The sequence below is a fragment of the Alligator sinensis genome, unplaced genomic scaffold (genome assembly GCF_000455745.1).
Source record: "Alligator sinensis unplaced genomic scaffold, ASM45574v1 scaffold527_1, whole genome shotgun sequence".
In the NCBI taxonomy this organism is placed as follows: domain Eukaryota; kingdom Metazoa; phylum Chordata; order Crocodylia; family Alligatoridae; genus Alligator; species Alligator sinensis.
In genome coordinates this window covers 1,040,136-1,062,397 of record NW_005841958.1, presented here as the reverse complement: position 1 = coordinate 1,062,397, position 22,262 = coordinate 1,040,136, and the positions used below count along the sequence as shown (strand labels likewise).

The window sequence follows — 22,262 nt, the reverse complement described above, 5'->3', positions numbered from 1 at the left end:
GGGGGTGCATGCAGGTGCACATGCACCCCCTGACAGAAGCACCGCTAACACTGCCGGTAGCGCTTCTGGGTGGTCGCTGCTCACCACCCCCAACCCACCGCGGCCTGCGGGCAGTCGCTGTGCCACACCAGCCTCTAGGGGCGTGTTGTTCGTGTGTGTGTGTGTATAGTGAGGGAGACAAAGGGAGAGTGTGTGTGTGTGTGTGTGTGTGTGTGTGTGTGTGTGGTGTGTGTGTGTGTGTGTGTGTGTGTTTGGACGAGTCCCACAAGCGCCCCCCAACATACACATGCACCCCCCTTGTACTGCTATACACACAGACCCGCATACACACACCCGAGCCACACTCCCCCCCCACAGCCCCCAGCAAACCCCATATCCACACACACCCACATGCTCCCTCACCCCACACCCCCAAACCTATCTACCCTCCCCCACATACCCAGAGCTCCCCACAAATCTATACCCACCCTCCATGCCTCCGCCAGTATACAAGAGTAAGACTTCATTTTAAGCTGTTGTGCAATCACCTCTGCGTGTACTATACAAACACACATAAATTAGCAGAAAAATATATTTTTTAATCAAATTAATGAATGTTGTAGATGTTAATTTTTTAGAATAAAATTAAATATTTTTCTACGGGCAAACAGCAGGCTGGCGCTGGTAGCACAGATAAGCACAATTTGTACCTTTCTTTCAACAAAGTGCATCTGCTCCTTTTTATTCCTCCCTTACTTCATACAGATTTGGCTACTAGTCTTTCTCCCTGCTACACTGTTATGAACCCTAATGCTTGCTGCAGCCACTTTGCATTCATGCATATAGCAAGAAATGTTCACACTAACTCTACTCTCTAACACTAGTTTTTCCAGTCCCACCCATATTTCAAGATCCCTCATTGTTATGGTCAGCTGGGGACAATCCGTAGCACTACTAAGCATCATTAACCACATCCTCCATTGGCTGAACCTTCCACCACCATCTGGAAGTGGATTTAGGTTGTACACAACAGCGGCAGAACTAGGATTGCACACCACACGCTTGCTATCATGGATACAAAATATTGCTTTTCAGTGCTTATGAGGGGTCACAAATATACAAAGCAAGATCAAATGCAGCTGCGTAGCATTTCGGCCAACTTAGTCTTTCCAGGTTCTCTTGCATGTGACTGTTCTGATCATGTCATGCTGTTGGAGCTCTGCTTTTAATTTTAAATGATTGCTTTCAGGGCATTCATACCTCTTCTCATATTTAATCCATGTAGAGATTTGCAAATATTTTATATGTGGAATGTTGACTGCCCACATCTGAAAATACACACATTAAGATACGAGTGCTTGAATCTGGAAACAGCTCAGGAAAAGTTAGGGCTTGAACTTTTGTCCATTGACTGAACCATTTTTAATTAATTTGAGACGAGTTCATTGTGGAATGTTTTCAGAAATTGAAGTATAACATATGCTGAACTTTATTTGTTTTGTGCAGCTGACACTTAAAATAACTCGTAATGATTCAAAATCACATCATTACTATATGACAGAAATTTGCCAGCAATTCAATCATATTTATGACTGGAGATCGTGCATAAAGTCCACCCTAGTAGTAAAAAATATTCTCTTTCCAGTTTGTCAAGTTTTGTTTCCATTTGAACTTTCACAGTTTAGGGTTCTTTGAGAAGTAACATCCACTGGATAGGCGTCGGTATTGGGTGGTAGCTTGCATTCACGGCTTCTAATCTGTGTGCTGTCCGTAACTTGCTATGTGTTGATGGCAAACCAACTATAGCCTGATTTTTCAGCAGCGTTGAATACCTACGGTGCCAGTTATTTCAGTGGGACTTCTCTGATTTCCATTACAACTGTACGTGTTCAGCATCCCCTGAGGACGGGGCCTCTACTCCTCAGTTTGCCTATCTGTAAAAATTCATAATAAGAGCACTTATCTAATCATGGTATAGCTTATGTAAGGTATCTTAAGTATTATAGGGCCCTTAAATAAGATGTAATATATAAATGCAAAGTATTATTATTTCTCCTTCTAACTAAGCAATTGTTGCATTGGTTAAAAAGTCAGGCTGACCCAGATTAATATTAGCCCTTTTTTGACATGAGCAGTTAGCCAAAGTTCAGGGCCTTCCATTTAGAGGAAAAACCACTGAGGAAGATAAGTGTCTGTGATGCAATCCTGTTCATCTGCAGGCTGTACTAAGTCTTGTTTCTTTGAATGCAGATGGAATCAACAGGAGATAATTTCTTTGCTCATGTGTTTTGGCCAGCCCTTACCACAAAAGACTGTCTCAACCTTTTCACCAAGCCATTCAAGGAATACTTTCATCAGTATTTCCTTAGAATCATGAAAATGGAGAGCTGGAAAGGACCTCAAGAGCTCATGTAGTTCAAAGCCCCTGCACTGAGGCAGGATCAAGTGTATGCAAACCATTCCCAAATGAACACCTAGCCCAGGGGTGGCCAGAGTTACTCACCCGGGGAACCACATCCAATCCTCCACTGAAGTTCAAGAGCAAGGGGGGGCGGTACACCCAGAGTGGAGGTGACCGCCACCCCTTACCACCCACTGCACCACTGAGCCACTCCGGCTTTCCCCATGGGGAGTGGACCCCAGGGTAAGCAGTGCAGCTGCAGTCCCCGTTTCGGCAGCCCGGTGCCTGAGCCAGCAGTCCCAGAGGGAGAGGAGGAGGAAGGAAGGTGGGCTCGGGGCACACTCGGGGAAAGCTGGAGCAGCAGAAGGTACTGGGCTGCGCTGTGCCCCGGAGCCACCATGGGGACAAGTGGGTGGGGCTCCAGCCAGTTTCCAAAGAGCCACAAGTACCGTGCCGGCAAATCATGGTTTGGCCACCATGGATCTAGCCCTTTCTTAAAAGTCTCTATTGAAGGAAATTCTACTGCCTCCCTAGATAGCCTGCCCCAGTGTTTTATTACCATTATAGGTAGACTTAATGGGCAACCTAAATCTTCTTTGTAGCAAGTTAAACTGCCTCTTTCTTGTACTTTCCTTCTTTTTATAACAGCCCTTTATTTGTTAAAGAGTTCCCTTTTCTAGAATAAACAAACCCAAATCTTCAGTCTTTCCGCACAGGTCATGGTTGCTAAACCTCTTATCATTCTTGCTGCTCTCGTCTAGACTCTCCCTGATTTGTCTATCTTTTTCTTCAAGGGTGCTGTCCAAAACTGGATGATCTACTCTACGGCCTTGTCAGTGGCTTGCTGCCTTCAGTTTTTAGCCAGACACACAAACCTGCACAAAACAAAAGCCACCAAAACTTGTAGCCCCTCATAGGTCTTGTGTGCCCCTTTCGTTTGGGTGGTGCTATGTGCCTGTTTGGGTGGAGGCCATTATTGTTTTAGCTCTCCTATTCCATAAAGTAGTTTAATAGCTTCTTACAATTATCTTAAAATGAAGGCAGGGGTTATAGCCACCGAATTTTAAAGAGGTTAGAGCCAATCCATAATTTAATAGGAAATAACTTGCAGAACAAGCTTAAAATCCAAGGTTTTGCTAATTATTGGTCTTCTTTAGCCTTCAGAAACTTTCAGGCATGTTCCAGCTTACAGTATCTGCATTAAAATTTCCACAGCTTAGGACAGGGGCAGGAAATTATTTTGGGCGGAGGGCCACTTACTGAGTTTTAGCAAGACATCGAGGACCACATGACAAGTAGCCAGGGGCAGATAAATATTAATTTTCTACATTTTTAGGGGCCCTGCGGGCTGGATAGAATGGCCCGGTGTGCCGTCCAGCCCGCGGGCTGCATTTTGCCCACCCCTGGCTTAGGAAAAGGGGCAAATCGCATCCGTCCCTGTTTTAAAGAAATAATAGCATATCACGCCCTGCTGAAATACCTTGCTCGGGACAGCAGATACTTAGGATGATTTCTGAAAGTTTTGACCAGTCTGAAGAATGACAAGCTGCCATGTTTACTGACCAGGTTCACATCCCATGACAAATATCTTTTCATCACAGCAATGGTATAAACATTATGATGAAACAGATGATATTTTTATGAAAGGGTTATTTGTATCTTGTTCAGTTCAGTGAAGGAGGACAAATAATCGTCGTTGAATGGCCGAGGGAAGCACCCTGTAGCAAAATGTATGGAGCTGTCATAAAAGCAGGGTGTAGATTTTAGAGCACAAAGATACGACATGACATTTAAAATAACAGATAACAGGGAGCAGAGGATCAATTTGAAAACTTTCATCTGAGTTGGAATCAAATTGCACTTCCATTTGCTATGTTCACGGTCAGGTATCTCAATCCCAGCGGACATGCATCCTTCCAGGAGTAGTTCACGTACACTGAGCAGTATATAATTGTTTTTATTGCAAACAAGAGGTGGTCCAAACTGAGACCTAGTCTCCATGATAGTTTTGCTGGCAGAACTTAAATCTTGTGCTGATAGAGTAACACTGTCTCCCAGAATGAAAGATATATCCTCACAACCTGGTGGTTGCCAGTAGGCATTGTGTTGACGTGCCCAGGCCTTCTGCCATGATTCCTCCAACAGTAGCTGCCTTCCCAGGGTGCACTTTGTGGCTGTACCAGAAGCCAGGGACAGATCCTGGGCGGGGGGGATACAGTGGTACAATTTCACTGCCCTTTGATTCCTGCTCCACCCAAACTGAAAAAAACTCCCCGGCAGGGACAGCAGTATTTCTATGCAGGCAGTGGTAAGGGAGTCAGTTGACTTCGTGGATCACTGTCGTCTCCCTGATTCCTGCTAATCTCTCTCCACTCCACAGGCATTAACAACCCTTATCCTTTTGAGTGGTCTTGATGTTCCACTATTTAAACTGTCCTTTCTTTTGCAATGTTGCTGCCTGTTAGCCATTCCTAGTAATGTGTCTCTTCTATTTCACTGCCTTGCAGACTGCTTTTAGCTTTAGCTGAAAAGCTTAACTCAGGTGTGGTAATATTAACTCAGGTATAGAAATGATTGACAGTGAAGCACTGCAGGCACTGTCAAGTAGCGCCTCTGGCTTTTTGACCGTCTGTACTTAGCCAAGAAGGTTAGATTTTGTTTCATGTATCTGAATAAGAGGTGACCATCTACATATAATGACTGTAAGACTGATGACACTATCTTTTGAAAATTTTGACTATTGATTGCCTAGTTTGTTGTGGTTTTTTAAATTTTATATGTCAGCTATCAAATTAGTGCACATTCTAATAGTTCTAGTTGTTTTTGCTTTGAAACTGAATAATATGGTGCTGCCCCCTAGCATATTAGTAAAGCTTCTAGTTTCATTTTAGCTGGAGAAAAATAAGTGTCATGTTGTGTGATGCATCATCTGCACCCCCCATTTCAAGATCTTAGATCCACCCATGCCAGAAGCTGCATTGATTTGAATATGCTCTGGTAGCTTTGCTGTGGTAGACGCTGGCTGCTGGCAGACGTTTTCATGGCAGAAGCAGTCTAGAGCTGACAACTGTTGAGAAAATGCAGGAGGAGTAAGACAAATGCTATTTTCACCTCTTTCACCGGTTTCCACTAAGATTTTGATGTTTATAGAGCGAGGCCTCAGACATTGCATCCAAATCCAAACCTAAACATGAGTGCATCTGCTGTTTATTATTCACTGCACCCTCGTAAATAAAAGACCGGGTAACAATCAGCAATTACCCCTCCAGCAAAATGATACAAAAATATCTTGAAATGCTGATCCCTGTGACTTTGTCAAAGAAAAACATTATATGCAGTTTTTGATGGAAAGGAAACAAATAAAAAAAAAAAAGCATGAATAACTGTGTCACTTCTGTGCTATTTTCAAGCCATTTGAAAAGCCATGAAAAGTGAAAAACCACCTGAGACGGTTGTGTTGTTTTCTTTTGAAATAAAAGAAACAAAAAAAATCTTTAATTAAAAAAAATCTTAGATCTTAAATGCAGATTTATCTTTTTATGCTGATTGCGTCACATTTAGGCTAAGTATAGACAGTCAGAAAGCCCGAGGCTGAATCCATTCAATTTTCGCAGGTTAGTCTAAGCTGCGTAGATTGAACCAATAAGCAAATTAACAGACATTCACTTTTGATTCTGGAATGCAGTCACATGCAGTAGCCCAGGCCAGAAGCCAGGGGGCACTAAAGCACACCTCCGTGCTGGCTGGAGCAGGCAGCTTGGATCAAGGCTAGCCTACCTACCCTGAGATTGGGGGTGGCGAGGTTTGCAGGGGAGGTGCAAAGCATCCTGGGATGCTGGGGGATTGTGAGGTATAGTAAAAGCGGAGTTATCCAGCAGCATACAAGCCGGCATGCTCTGTTAACCAGCATGCCGGCTTGTAAGGTCTTGTAAGGGAAGAGTGAAATTGGAAGTGCCCACAGTGGGGTGGCGATGCAACAGGAGGGGCAGCAACACCCCAGACACGGCAGGACAGGCGGCAGCCCGAACGGGCAAAGATGCCTGTTTGGGCCACTCAGTTATCCGACATATTTTGTTATCCGGCACCCTCCATTCCCCGTGGGTGCCGGATAACAAAGCTTTTACTGTACCTTGAATCTGGAGGAGATCTGGGACAGAAGTTCAATAAACCAATTTAACCTAAATCAGTTAAGTCTAATACTACATCCATCCAGGTTTATCTTAAACCTGTTTCAGCCATTTTGAAAGCAGTTTATGTGCACAGAACTTCTGTTGTATTACAGATTTGAATTGGTTTCCGATCACTTATACCAGTTTATGTGTAATTTCTGTCCCTAACCTTAAAGAAAAACGTGTTTACAGTTTCTTAGATGATAGATAATCTGATTCGCAGAATTATTTTTTTTAGAAAAATTAAAACTAAAAACAGAATGTACTATGAAATTCAGAGGTTGCTTTACATGCAGACTATTTACAGTAAGGTTTTCAGTTCCAGATCAAAAGCAGAATAATAAAAAGGACAGGCTATTTTGGTTAAAAAATTGGGAAAAGTCGATTCCTTTTGGACTATAGTCAAAAGGTGCAACTTGCTGAAAGTAATTTTTGTTAGGCTAAACTTAACAGCTTTGTGTACCCATAGAGTCATTGGGAATGATAAATTAGAAGCATAAATGTCTTAGAATATTTAATGTATTAAAGTGAGCTTTTGCCTCCCATTCCCCACCCCCCATTTGCAACTGTGGAGACATGCTGGAAGATAGCGCACTATGTGATGGAAACTGAATCTGCTTTTAGCGTCATGTAGTATTGACAGAGCCAAGCTAAAGTAGTACCAGTGACCCCTCCTCATAGAAGCCACACCAGTCATTTGCATTGCTCCTCATCCAGACAAGAGGCAACTCTCTTCTTTACTCAGCAAAATGTTTCCCTTGTAAGGTTGCGCTTGTGGTGACCAGTGTTGCCAGGTCTTAAATATGAAATTATCGTATTTTCTGAAAAACTATCGTACACTGGGGGAAAAAAGTATGTAAAGAAGTCGTCTTTAAGTAACATCATGTTGCTGTTATCATCACATGCTGCGCCACTCTACTTGACACTGCCCACTATGACATTTTCTTTAACTCTTTCTCCTATTGGTTAAACTGAAATTCTTACTATGATTATTCTTTTTTCTTTGTTTTGCAGTTCAGGTCTGTGTATTGTATTCTTGTGCACTTTATTTTGCAATTTACTGTATTAGATATATGCCTGGAATTTACAAATGAGGCAAGCACAAAACCCCTTTGACTTTGTAGTGATTTAAGACCGTATATAGCATTTAAAATAAAACTCTTAGTATTATTACAAAATGAGATTTAGTTATGTGATCGTTATACAGTTACTTTATATTGCTCACTGTAAGTCTCCAGTTAAAGATAAATGGCAAATATTACTCACCCTCACTTTAGTCCATGTCAAATTCCAATTCAATGCGATTGACAACTGGGTCAAATGACACAAAAAATTGTCGTACATTTGGAACGCTTTTAGTATGATCTATTGTACATTGTACGAGGGCTGAAATTATCATATAAATACGATACTTATCGTACACCTGGCAACACTGGCTGTGACCCATATGCATATATCTTGCTTTCACGAGCTTTGCTACATATTTCGTGTTCTCCAAAGAAAAAGCAGCACATTTTTAATCCAGTGGTTCTGAGTATGCATTGAATTCAAAGAGCCAAAGAAAAATCAAAGTGGAAGTTATTTTAATGACCCTCTCAACATATTGGGTATGAGATTGTAAAGTATAGACTCATAGGAAAAACCTAGTGACTCATGTTGCCCGATAATGTAGAAGACTCTTTGGGACCATAAGGAAGTGTAGCCAGTGCTAATTGTACAAAGTTGGAATGGTCCCTCTGGCCCAAAGTCTCTGGTTTTGAACAGTTTTAAGGGCTGTACAATTATACAACTTGTTTTCATAGAGATACTATACCTTTGAAAATGAACTGCATGTGAAAAAACCTTATTTTGTTACAGCAAGCCTAAACAGTCTCATAAAATGGTGTGTGTTGCATACTGGGCTCCAGTCCATCCATATGTTTCCTTTTAAGTGTTAAGCTCAGAAAGTTAGTGTTATTAGATGACTTTACCTACCTTAATAGTGTTAGTTTTCTGTTGATTTGTTCAGAGGAAAGAAAAGATCAATTCAAAGATCAGTCAGGAGTAGTTTTGAAAACTTAAGCATTGTCTAGATCTCTCATGAACTTGGGATGGGAAGGCATGGTTAATTCACCCTGTAAATAGCTTCCACATTCTGTTGTTGTTTCTTTTTTCCCCACCTACTCCTTTCATTTTATCCCAGATTTAGTCCCTTTGTGTCTTAAGGCTCAAATCGTGCTTCTAACTTTTTTAAAGTGTAAAGAGTTGAAGCTACATGTTGCAGTGTAGATATGAACTTGATTTCAGTGTGTGTTCTCAAATCTGCTTTGGATCATGTGCTACCTGGCTCTGTTTATAGTGGGAAAATAATCTGTGTTATAAAAAGTGACTTTGGGACACAGGGACTAAGATATAGAAGTAGGATGCTTAAGAGGAGACATTTTCCTTGCTCCATTAGGGAAGTAGTGTAATGGGTCTGCCAGTGTCCAGCAGCTGGCAGAAGACACCTGTATACACACATGTCTGGACTTCTGCTGGCTGCCACAGATCCCTTCAGGTGGTGACTTCTCAGGGTGTGCTTCATGCTCTGGGAGCACCAGAGTGCATGTGTTCTGGTAGCTTGGTAACGACTGCATCGGTCTGCTGCTTGAATTTCTGGGAGTATGGACAAAGCCTAGAACAGGTTGGCCTGCTTAGCCTAAGAGAATAAAGGCTGAGAGGGTAAGTGGTTGTTCAGCACAAAGCAATCAGGAGGGTAAACATGAGGAAAAGAAAATAGCTATTTAAGATAATGGACAATATTGGCACAAGAACAAATAGATATAAATTGGCCATGAATGAATTTAGGCTGGATGCAAATCTAACCAAAGCAGTGAGGTTCTGGAGTAGCCTTGCATATTAAAGCTAGGTACAGACAGTCAAAAATCCTGAGACTGAATTGATATAGTCTTTGTAGGTTAGTCTAAAATGCACAGATTAAATTGAAATAGAAGTGATATTTACCTTTGATTCAGGAAATGCAGCCACATGCCTGCAGTGGCTCAGGCCAGAAGCCGGGGGGTGCTAGAGCACAGCTTTCTGGCTCTGTGTTTACTTCCTCTTCCTGCTGCCCTCGAGGTCTCTGGGATTTGCAGTCCAGACTTACAACAGCAGGACCCTGCAGGGTTGCTCATCATTTCTTCTTCCTGCTTCCAGGTGCCTCTGGGATTTGTAGTCCACTGTTGCAGCCAGCAGTAAATTTGAGCAGGGGAAGGGTTGTTTAACCCCAGTTCCTAGTCCCAGACCCCAGCTGGGGTTTGCCAGGGATGAGGGGTAGTCCCTCCCCCACTCCCTCCTTGCAAACTAGGCTGCATCCCCAGCCAGGCTTGCCCCCCTGCCCCCCTTTGTCAACCAGCCCGCACTGCTCCAGCCAGGGAGCATAAGGGCAGGCCAGCCCTGCTCCCTGGAGCAGACAGTCCAGTCCAGGGCTGCAAAATGATGGGATGCTGGATGACCCTGACTTAACTTAAACCAGGAAGGGATCTGGAACAGAAGCTTCATAAACTGGTTTGACCTAAATCATTTAAGTCTGATACTACATTCAACCAAGTTTATCTTAAACCAGTTTCAGCCATTTTGAAACTGGTTTATGTGCACTGAGCTTCTGTTCTGTTACAGGTTTAAACCAGTTTCTGATCACTTAAACCAGTTTGTGTGTTAAGAACTAACTGCTTTTAAGTTGAAGTGTGATCCGCTTGTGCAAAGAATTGCATGAGTTGTTTGCCTGCGATAGCAGTAGACTGGAGTTGGTAACCCCAGGCGATCCCTTCCCCTCCTACGTTTCATTAACTAACCTATGGTTAAAACCTATTGATCACCTAATGAAAAGCCAGAAGCGTTTAAATACAGTTTAGTTTATTGCCTCCTTGCTGTCTTAGCTAACTATAACCAGCTGACACATTTTTCAACTCTACTGCCCTTGTCTACACTGCAGAGTCTTGCCAACATAGCTAGATTGGATGGGGGCATGAGAAGACGCACACCATAGCTGACAGAGCTGTGCTGGCAAAATCCCCAGTGTAGTCTCAGCTTTGCCAACAGAAGGGTTCTGCTAGCAAAGCCTCTGTCATTCAAGGAAGCTGATGCCTACACCAGGGGCCCTTGAACCAGGGATCAGACACCATAGTTAAAATGGTGGCAGCTCTTTAGCGTGAGTTCTGAGGCCCCGGCACTGTTGGCACCGACCTTTATCTGTTAACAAATGTTATAGCAGCAGACATTAGCCACCACCTTTGCAAAGCTGGTAGTGCTAATATGTGCATGCATCTCTTGCTGTTCTCTGCGGTGACACTGCAGCAGCTGAACCATTAGAGCATGAAGGACACCGTGGGAAAGTCCCCACTGCTGAAGGGACCATGGCAGCTGGCAGAAGTCATGGGCATGTCTGCACGTGCCTTCTGCTGGCTTCTGGGTGGCAGCAGGAGTCTCCAACAAAGGGGCTGCACTTCTGCTGGCAGAAAGGATGTGTTGGCCTCTGCAGAGGAGCTTTGACAGTGGAAGCATTCAGCATGTTTCCAGCAGAACTCGACTTCTCCTGGAAAATGTTGTAGCATATGCTAGAGCTAAGTGGGATTAAACCACATAGTAATTCAAATGGGTCAGTTAATATCTGTTTTAACCCCACTCAATAGAAGGGCTCCTGGTAATTTCAAGCAGCTTTGACTCAGACCTTATATAACGACTCCTAAATGCCTTTGGATTTCTGCTATGTGTTCGCAGCGAATGTGATCCGCAGCTGTAGGACCAGGAACCAGGATTCTGGGGGTTTTTTTAACTGGTTCTCTGTTTGTACCTCAGCTCAGTCACTTGGGCCTAAAATTAGACACCCCAATCTGCATTGAGGCACCTGTAAATTAACCTGGTTCACTGGTGTTTGCTCTGCCCCCAGCAATTTCCCATTGATGTCGGCAAGCAAGTTGGTAAAATTTGACTTTAGCACACACCTCAGTTTCCTGATCTTTTAAGTAGCTCTAGTAGTGCAAACCTAGCTCAGCATATCAAAGAGCCTGCTTCATTTCTATGCGATGCACTTGGAGCTCCTTTGATGTACGAGGTAAGGGGGTTATTCAGTACTCCTTTGTGCAGATTATAAACAGTCGTATCATGTCAGTAATCCTCCTTTTAGCACTTGCTTCTACTCAGGATCACTTCCCAGGCCTGGTCTCTTGTTCTCTGTGTTGGCAGGTGTTGGAAATAGTGTAAAGGCTGTCTGCTTTAGGCTCAGATGAAAATGTGCTTTCTGCTGCTCTCCAGAGAGCTTGCGGTGGAGCTTGAGTTGTCCTGATGAGACTCTGTGGGATTTCCATCCAGCTAAGAAATGTCATCCAGACCCCTGGCGAGACGTAGGAAATCTCCTACAAAGGGCAAAAGCATCCAGCATATTCTATCGATTTTATTTAAATGCTAAATACTGAGCTTGCACTGCTTAACTTGTGGAGGGAATCATGTAAACTATGGCTCTAATTAAAAACGCTTGAGCAGAGCCGAGTGCTCACTTCCACGTTGCAATCGGGCATATTCACGTTGTAGCAGTAGAGAGAGATTTAATTCAGCTTTCACTAAACTGGAGATTCTCTCCTATTTATGCCTCTTCCCTTCTCTTCTCATCTTCCTCATTTTCTCAAACACTACAATTTACAACAATACTTCCTGGGATACCACAGATGAAGAGTGAGCTTCCCAGAACATCTGGTCAGCAATGAGTGATCAAGTGTTATGATCCTCCCACTCAGCACCATCTGGTGGTCATGGTCATGAATGAAGAACTGGCTTTTATGAAGTGCTAAATTGCTGGCAAGTATATTGAGAGTTTGGCTGTGACACACACACTCACACGCACGCACGCACACACACAAGATTTTCACAGGATCCTAAGGGAATAAGATGCCTAAAAAATCCTATGGAATATATAAAGGAGTCCTAATAAGATCCATGCATAAAATATAAAATGCTATTCATTTGTTATAACAATAGCTCTTTTTCTTTCCAGTGTGCAAGAGTTTGCCTAAAAACTAGGTCTTTACTATTCATTGGTCCAAAATTACCTGAATTTGGTTACTTGGCTGGGCACGCGGTGAAAAACTTCCCGTTAGGGTGTTTGGAGAAGGCCTCCGGTGTGTTTTCTACAATGACAGAAGGATTAGGAGAAATTTCTTATGTGATCGGTTGGCAGAATTCCTATTTGAAATGATTATTTTAATGCTGATGGGACTTTGTGTTGCTACCAGCTGTATATAAGGTGCCCACAGCTATGCACAGGCATCTTTTTATATTATATAAATTGAAATGCATCCTCTCTGTTCTTTGAGTTTGGTTCTTGCTAAAAATAAAAGGGGGGGGGGGTTTCAGACAATGCAATGAAGCATCAAAGACGAGAAAACATTGGTAGAATTTGCTTTTGTTTTGAAGAATGCAAAATCAGCCTGTATGCAGTTCAGCATAGCAGATTTTTCATGGGGTTTGAAACGTGGTCTGTGAGCTGCTGGAAGTTGGCAAGCTGGGTGTTTTGCATATTCATGGAAATGAAGAAGAGGGTGAAGGTACAGACGAGCGCATGAAAGGTTATTGCATTAGTACAAGGATCTAGTGGTGTGTGGGGGAATTCACTATGGTATCCTATTTTACTTGCAGCATGACTCGGTTCTCCTTTCCTCTGACAAAATTACTGGAGCAGATTTGGAACGATCAAGAGCATAACATGTGCTAGCAGGGGAGCATCTGCTTCTTATCACAAAGATAACGTGCCCCCTTTGTTCTCTCCGTAGTCCCCAGTTTATGTCACAGAAGTCAGCCGAGATCTTGTCCAGCAGACGGAGGAAAAACTCGAAATCAGCCCCTGCAAAGAGCTTTTTTCTCACTGTACAAAGTAAGTATAACTTGACATCCAAAGATCACATGGCTACATGCAGCCAGCTTGTAAAAGAACGTGTCAGATAAGGAGAGGAATTTTAATTTGGAACCGCAGCTTGCATCTTCTTCAAGTTATAGTCATAATCTGAGACAAGCAGTGAGATCATTCAGCTGTATAATATATAATAAATATTTCCATTCCATTATACACACTACACACAGGCACTTAGTGTTTCAGGTATTTGACAGAGTGTTCCAGCCAAGTAAATCAGCTATGGACTTCATGCCATGTGAAGAGAGCTACAATGATAATGTATCCAAAGAAAACATCTCTGTTTCAAAGGGAATAAAAATCAAGTGGCTATGCCTTCCATTTAGACAGAGGAATGTGCAAGCTTTGCTCCGCATGGCTTTTCCAGAAATCTTCAACAGGAGGATGGAGCTTAAAAAAAAAAAAATCAGTCTGTCTATTGAGTTAAAATGTATGTGCATTATTTTATCCTTTTGTCTGTGAAAAGGCTTATCAGTTTTGCAGAGGCGAGGCAATTGTGCTTTTGTGCCCTGAAGCTCCAGGTATGCAATTTGCATTTTTATACACTGACCCTAGTATGCTTCATGCCAGTAGATCATAAACCAACAAAAATATGAAAAGGAGGGATCATCTAGAATGGGCCCTTGTGGTTTTTGGCTGAGCATGTTTTGTTTTCTCTGATGATGTAATGGGGATTTGTAAAATGTGCTCTGCTGTCATTCATTGTTTTGGCTTAGTTCTTTGACCTTTTCGGCTTTCAGTTATTCTTTGCATAGGGAGAAGATGCAGAATATTTCTGGTCCTCCCTTATAACAAAAACCAGTTTACTTGTGTTAGCCTTGTATCACATGGGTTACCTGGTATATTGTATCAGTCAAGTCCACCAGTTGCAATGCAAAGGTGAAGCTGTGCTCGATGTAGGCAAGCGATGTCTCTCTCTATTTCTTAAATCAGTTTCTCAGCTGACAGTTTACTGTAAAATGTGCTTTGTCGCTGCCAGAGAGGAAAGGTAAAATGCAAAAAAATGGTGAAAGGCAGCCATTGTTCTTTAAAATACGTGAAGCTCTTAATGAAGTACATGAAATAAGCCACCTTTGGACACTCCTTGGTTGAGGTGCTATTTAGAAGAGCTTGAAAACAGCCATTCCTTTCTATGAACTGAAACAGATGTTAGTGAATTATGAATCATTAATATAAATGCTGATCATTTTACATGAACTGACATGGGGTCAAAAGAAAGTTTTAAAAAACTTGCTGTTGGTATTTGGTAAATGTGCTGAACTATGTTAATGTTGGAAGTATGCATACTCATGCCAACACAATCTTGCCTCTCTTTATGAGCTGAAGCAAAGGTTTATTTCAGGCGCATCGTCACAGATAAGATCCATCAGCAGGAGAAATGCATATGTCTGCATGGGTTTCCTTTGTTTTGTGTTTTACTGTTTCCTTGCAATTGTTTTATTTTGTTGTATATTTGAGGGTCTGGAAATGGTTAGGGATTTTTTGGGCTTGCTTTTTCTAGTAACCTACTAGTAATGAGACAATTAATACATGACTAGCAAATTGCCCATCATGAATCACGGGGAGGGGGGGCCTGGGATGGAGTACCACTACCCAGCATCCCACAGGGGCGCTGCCACCAGAAACCCCACCTTCCCCTTCCCACTCCCCTCCCTCCCTGCCTCTTCCCTGCCATTTCCCCCTCCCTGCCAGCTGTTTTGGGGGGGGCGGCGCAGTTCAGCGGCTCCCTCACCTCCCCCCACCCATAATGCTCCAGGCCCCCGCAGCCAATCAATACACTCCCACTCGGTGGCACATCCACAGCTGGCCCAGAGCATTATGGATGGACAGACAGACAGACAGACTAAGGCTTTTATTATATTAGAATACTTAAATCTGTTTAGATAAAATACACCCCGTCATTCAGAGAGATTTCTCATAACCCGCATGCCCAACAAATAGGAGCTTGAATTGTGAATAAAAATCTGTGAAATAAACTGTTCATTCATGATTGCCAGGTCAAAAGCAATTAGCAAAATATTTTAAACCACCAACAAATTCAAGAAAATAATTAAGAGCCCAGGTATAAATGAAGAAAAGCAAAATTCAAGAGAGGTTAATTCCTTTGAGTTCTAGAATCATATCAGCAAATAAATATATCTATAAAATGAGCATGCTGATACGATTCTAGATCTTATATGGACACATCGCCTATTCATTTGCAAGGAAGAATAGTTCTTCTTAGAAAAAAATTATGGATAGAGGGTTTTTTTTTTTAAAGAAAGGGTCTTTATAAGTAGGAATCTGCCTAAATCAGGATGAAGCAAAGGGTTTTTCATGGCGCGCAGAGCCACTTATGCAGGCATTTAGCGGAGCCCACGTACCTCACTGCTGATTGGCTGAGAGGCCCTGTCTCTTTTCACTGACTGGCAGAAATCTGTGCTTTCTGCAGCCCCACCCCTCACCACTGATTGGTGGAGAGACCCTGGCAGGAGAGGAGGAACAACAGGGGGCAGCTGCCATCTTGGCTGCTCCCCTTCCGGCCACTCCACTAGCCAGTGCCTTCCCGTTCCCCACCTCCCTCCTGCAGTGGGCTGTGAGGCCAGGCAGCAGCTGCTGTGAGGACCATTGGCTCCCACTTGGGAGCCAGCATTTTATTTTTAGTCAATTTTAATTTTTTTTCAGGCAATCACAGCAAGCACCATTTTAGCAGTGATTGCAAAAATGACCATTTTTTGCAGGTTCCGTAAAAATCGGGAAAATGCAATTTAAGTAGGTCCCTACCTGTAAGTTCCATATAAGACCAACGTCCTGGCTAGAAAGGGGCTTGTACAAGATTTGTGCAAGATTCTCATTGCTTACATGGCCCTTTTCCGGATGTTGTTTTCTGTCCCTGAAGTGCCCTTCGAAATTCCACATGGATAGAAAAATGCAGTAGGTTCCCCTTTAAATGAAAACTGTGTCACTGGTTGGTCCTTAGGAAAAATTAGGTTCAGTGAACTTGCCAATCCAGAGCCTGTGCTATCACAGGGTCCTGATTGACTACTTTTAAGTCAGTTCATGATTGGATACCTTCCTTTTTCATGAACTCTCTGTGACCATGAAGCTGGAGAGAGGGTAGTAGGAGACTCTCATGTCCCACATTGGGTCTCTCCCAGTATAAACTGAGCTCTGCCCCTTGATGCCACTGCCAGGTGAGTCATTGGCACTAGTCAGTCATGCAGGGACCTGGGATAGTAGGTTAGCAGCCAGTTCTATAGCACAGACCCTTCACAACAGTGCAACACCATCAGTATCATCTTATTTCTCTAAGCCATGGCCTATGGGCCTGGTTCATAAGATTTATCTCTGCCTCTGGCTGTCCGTTCTGCCTGTCATGTCATTTTCACATGGGCTTTCTACCAAATCTTTGCATCAACTAGTTGACCACCCAAGTTTTCTTCTGGTACAGGCCCAAATCCACAGCCTGCCCTATTACTTTCTTCCTTTGTTCATGCCACTAGGGCAGGGTCATTGGACTTAATCACAGTAATTACTTTTCCCCAAAAGCATGCATTGTAGCTGATGTTTTTGCTTTAAATAACAGCAACTGTGATGGTCACTTACTCACTGAAATGTGCTCAAGCCAGAAAGTTTGGATCTAGATCTAAAGATTCCCAAGAGTTCAGAAAGTTCAGCCTCAGAGGGAGTCAGTTTGGGCTGATCTCAACTGACTAACAGTTCCTGAGACTCGGGACCTTATCCAAAGTCGGCTGATGTCAGTGGAAGACTTTTTAGTGACTTCAGTAGGCTTTGAATCAGGACTTACATGTCCAGGACACACGACTTTACTTATTACTTTGTTTATTATATTGGTGGCTGTTGGTGGAAAAACTTCAAAACCAGCAGCATTGTAAAACTAAACTTGTACAATGCCACCCTGCGGTGAGATGCACAATACCTAGCACTTTGTTCCAATTTGGTGCATAGTAGTTCAAGCTATGTACAAAGTAAGGTAGACATAAATGGAGCAACCTCACTTCAGAACAGGGTTGTAATTCTTTTTGTTATTGTTTGTTTGCTTTTTCTTTTGCTTCAAGTTCAGGATTATAAAATGCTTATATATCTTTTTCATCTGAGATAGATCTGTCCTTGACTACCTAAGTGGGGAGCCATTTCAAGAATATCTAGACAGCATGTACTTTGATAGGTTTCTCCAGTGGAAGTGGTTGGAAAGGTAAGAATTGCTGGTTTGTTTTTTGTTTTTCCCACTATTTTCATTTTCCTTGCAAAACATGCAGATACTAGGTCCCAATGAGCCCTCACGTGCATAACATGTTGTTCCCGTGGTTTTAATCAAAAACAGAACAGGGGACTTTTTTAAGGTTCACAGTCTTACAGTGTAAAGTTAAAAAGGTGAGGAGTGGGTTTCATGAATCATGGTAGAATTTGCTGAATCATGCCAACACTGTCTGGATCTCTCATTCCAATCACACAAGTTTTTCCCCACTTCCCTCTTTCTCTCCAAGCAACAGCTCTTGCCTTTATGGGGTCCTCCATTCCCTCTGTTCCCTTTTACAAAGATCTGTAGCATCCTACTTCCTGCTCCCATAAGCAGGACTTCAAGATCCCCACTCCAGTCATAAAGACTTTCCTCAGTCTTAGTGTTTGATCATCGGTGCCCATTGTTTGGAGGGCCAAGAAGCAGATTGAGACTTTGTCCTGCAGAATGAACCTGGAAAAAAAAAATCATACTTGCCTTCACACTAGATTCCAGCAGGCAAATAGCTGAGTCCCCAGCCTCAAAGCAATCTGTGCACGTGCTCAGAAATAATCTCCTCCCTTCCTTCCACTCTCCTCAGCCACAGGCCCCAGAGAACACCTTGTTCAAGTGCTTTATAGACCATGGCTTATGCACCATAGACCCATGGAATGAAATGGAATTTAAATTAATGGGAACTAGAAATCCAGATCTCCAAAGAGGGTTGGAAAATCCTTGTGCATATTTTTGTTGTATTCCCTGTCGCAACATTTTTTCTGTGTTGCAGAGACTGCTCTGTCCCAGTGAAATCAGACAGGGAGCAAAAGGACAGCCATCTTTTTAATACAAACTAAAACTGAATACTCTTCCAGCATAGCAGCTGGCAGTGACTGGAGACAAACCTAGCATAGAATAGCCTGACCTACTGGCAAAGATGTGCACGCACAGCTGCACATACACATATACACCACTCAGTACATACCACCTCTTCCTTTTAGATAATGTAGTCACTTAAGTCTGGTCTTAGATGACCCAATTCGGGGGTTGGAGTCACTGGAAATGCAAGCAGGCTGTTTCAGCTCTTCTTAAGTTGCTTCCGAAGCTGGAGGATTTAATGGGTCTACAACAGCAGTTGATGGACTCGAAAGAACTGGTCCTGCTGGCACTATGAGGCCTTTGGATCTGCAGGTGGTATATCATCTGAAATGCGGCTTCACATCTAGTCAGCATGTCTGCAAAGTGTCTTGTTATCTGGAGTCTTGGCTTTGCATGACATTGGTCCTGTAGTTTCACGGACACCTTGTTGTACAAGACGATTTATCTTTGCATCAGTCTGGATGGAGAGTGAATGCAACACAGTAAGGCTTCATTCAAAAGTTTTTGAAGCAGGGCTAGGTGTGTACAAAGGCCTTTGTACACACCTAGCCCTGCTTCAAAAACTTTGCTGAATTCCTTTAAAACATCTTGAATGGTGTCTGTCACATTGTTGTGTACTCTTGTTAACTTAATGCCCAGTGACTGAAACCATTCTTCACTTAGCAAGTTTGCTCATTGTCTTTTGGCACTTACAAGGTGGAGCACCCCTTGGCCCTTCCTATAGCAGACAATGATACAGCGTTCTCCTTCTCAGTCAACTGTTTATTGTAGTTGACAAGTCTCGCTTTGCACAGAATAACAGCAGACGATTTTAAGGCCATAACAATTCATATGTCTCTTCTGAAAGTGAAGCAAATTCAGATCCTGCATCTACCTCCATGACATGGAAAACCTCGGACCATCATTGTTGTGTAGATCATCTTTTGTAGGGACAGTGTTTCCACGTTCTTGACAAACCCAATAGCATAGACATCAGTGAGTATTCCACCGGCTGAAACTCCCTTCAGATCAGCAACAGTATTTGTGGCAGCTGAAGGTGTACCCTTCTTTGACCTCTTTTCAGGTGGCTTGAACTTCCAATGACCAACACGTTCTGTGTGACCCTTGCTCTTGCAGTGATGGCATTTGGACTCATGGAAACATAGGCATCACATGTGGCTCCCGCCACAGCTTTAACAGCCTCCTAGGAATGATAAATTTGTTTGATCAGTGATGGTGAGGTTTCTTTGGAGAATTCCCTTTGGGTTGCATATGATGAGTCTCAGTCACATGATCATGGATGGTGCTTGGATCCCCTTTAAGTGGAGAGATCCAGGCTTGTGAGCAAGTGCTTCCTCTTGAGAACTGGCAAATGTTGAGTTTTGCTTTGCAAGGAATCTGTGTTCTAGTGTTTCATCTGAAACCCCAAACATAAGTTCATCCCTCTGTAGGGACTCAGGGCTTGTACCAAAATTACAGTTTTTGGACAGACAACACAGGTCAGCTATGTGTGCTGCAGTCCCTTCACCCAGCAGCTGATTGCGCCGGTTGAAGTGGAATTCATTCAGTGGGGTTGAGGCAAAGTGTTTTTTTAGTAGTGGGGATTTTGGCTAGGGACACAAACGAGCAAATGATATCAAAAGCCTGTGAGCCAAAAACGGTCAGTAGCACTGCACATTTCTGGTTAGCCTCAGTCATCTGATTGGCTTCCATATTGAATAAGAAGATGAGCCAGTTGGCACAGGAGTCCCACCTTAATGGTCTGGCCACATCAAATTCTTCGTTGTGGCTTAAGGCTGTCGTATTGGAGAAGATCTGCCCAGAAGGCAAAAGAGGTGGTACAGTCACCCACCTAGCAATCTTCAAAAAGTGTCTCAATGCCCATCTTGCTGGTACCATCTGACCCCAGCGGTCTTTCCTGCCCAACTGGAGGAGGCCTGGACCCGATGATCTGTAAGGTCCCTTCTAGCCCCAAACAGCTATGAAACTATGAAACACCCCATGGGAAGGAACCCCTGGTCTGGGCTCTTGGGGATGTGTGAGGCCCCTTCTGTCTTGTAGCAGGTGGCACTTGCAGTTTAGGATGAACCTGTAGCAACTTTCCTGTTCAGTGGGATCCCATCCTCATTGCCAGATTTCACTTATTCCAGGGCTTCCCTGTCCCAGTGAGATCAGACACAGAACAACTTTCTTTATTGTATGAACAAAAGGCTTAACTAAATGTATTTGCAATGCTAAATTTAAGGCATGCTTCAAGTCTCCTATTTTAACATTTGCAAGCAGTGTGCTTAAGTGAGACTGAACCAGCATGGGCTAGATGCTACTTACTAGGAAAGTAGATTCCCATTTTATTACTTACCCCAAGACGCTGGAGGCTAGCATGCCGTAGCAGTTCATTACTAGTATACTGGGTACCATTAGAAATGCTCTGCATTTGAACTTTCTTTCTGCTTGGGTCACTCTTAAATGCTGATAATCAAGTCAAGTCTAAGGGGCCTTCTTTTTGAAGGATCCTTTATTAACTGTGAAAACGTGGGGAGATGTAGCATGTGTCCTAGCACCAGGTTTATTGCATATGCACTTCTGGGCATACTTCATTTTCAGGAATCCTTTAATGGCTTTCACTGGCACTCTCCTTGTTGGTGTGTGCCACCACTGCTAGTTTGGAGCTGTTTCCACACTTCACAACTGAATTACAAAAGAAGTTTAAGGGCCAGATTCCCAACTATTGTGAACCAGCATAACCTCATTAAAGTCCATAGAGTTTGCCACTTTTATCCAGCTGAAAAGCTAGCTCTTCAAACTGAAAACAAACAACTCCAGGTGCCTGATCATCAGCCATTTTGTGTCAGTGCAGCCCATATCCCACATGAAATCTATACAAGGTCCATCCACCATGTCCTGTTTTGTTTAGCTCTGTTTGCTGTAGCCTACTTGCATTGAAAAGAATCAGGTGTTTCCTAGCGTTTTTGCTCATTTCCCATTTGTTGGCGCATCGAAACTTGAGAATTTTTTCCAGTGCAATGGAGATTTTTTTTATTAACCCTAAAAATAAACTTGGCAAGCCATCAGATGAGCCTACTCAATTTAGAAAACTAAAAGGCTGTTTCCAGGATTAGCAAAAAAATAACTTTACTATCATGAAATGATTAACAGCTCTTTCTGACAGGTAGTTGGCTTCAGCAGAACAGTCAAACAGTCAGATTATTCCAGGGACACTCAAGTCTATATCTATCACTGTTAATTGTTGCTTTTAATCCTACCACTGTTCATAAGGTCTTCTTAGAAGCTAGAAGCTCCTCCAGCTTCATCCTTTTACATTTGATTGATCTGGTTTCTTTTCCCACACTGCTTTAATGGAGCACAAATGAACATGGTTCCCTTTAATAAATAGTTCTTTTATTGTCATCAACCTCCTCATCCATGTTGTTCACATAGCTATGTTACTGCACTCCCTCTTCTGGCACGCTGGCTTCCCTGCAATAACTTCATCCTGAATATCGGTCTCTAGAAGCTCCTAATGTAACTGCATTTAGTATAACAGTAGTAATTAAAAAAAAAAGATAGTTTTACAATGAGGAGAACATTCTCCATTGGATTATACAAATGTATGGATAGTAAATATTGTACATGTTCAATTTAGGGTTGGAGTCCTGGTGCTACACCTTGACTCTTCTATGCAAGATCTGTAACATCAAATAGTGGTAATGGGCCCAGTAG

At 42.8% G+C, this 22,262-nt stretch overlaps 1 protein-coding gene across 5 annotated transcripts in view; it reads left to right on the top strand.

Moving 5' to 3' along the window:
• The window catches only part of GRK5 (G protein-coupled receptor kinase 5), a 193,131-nt gene that overhangs the window by 132,061 nt on the left and 38,808 nt on the right, over positions 1 to 22,262 (top strand). For 4 of the 5 annotated variants that reach the window (XM_025200172.1, XM_025200171.1, XM_025200169.1 and 1 more), the window contains exons 5-6: positions 13,332 to 13,432; positions 17,571 to 17,663. In XM_025200172.1, coding sequence (XP_025055957.1) covers positions 13,332 to 13,432; positions 17,571 to 17,663 — 194 coding nt within the window. Of the gene's footprint in view, positions 1 to 13,331; positions 13,433 to 17,566; positions 17,664 to 22,262 lie in introns of all 5 variants that reach the window. The other variant, XM_025200173.1, reaches the window with a different exon arrangement.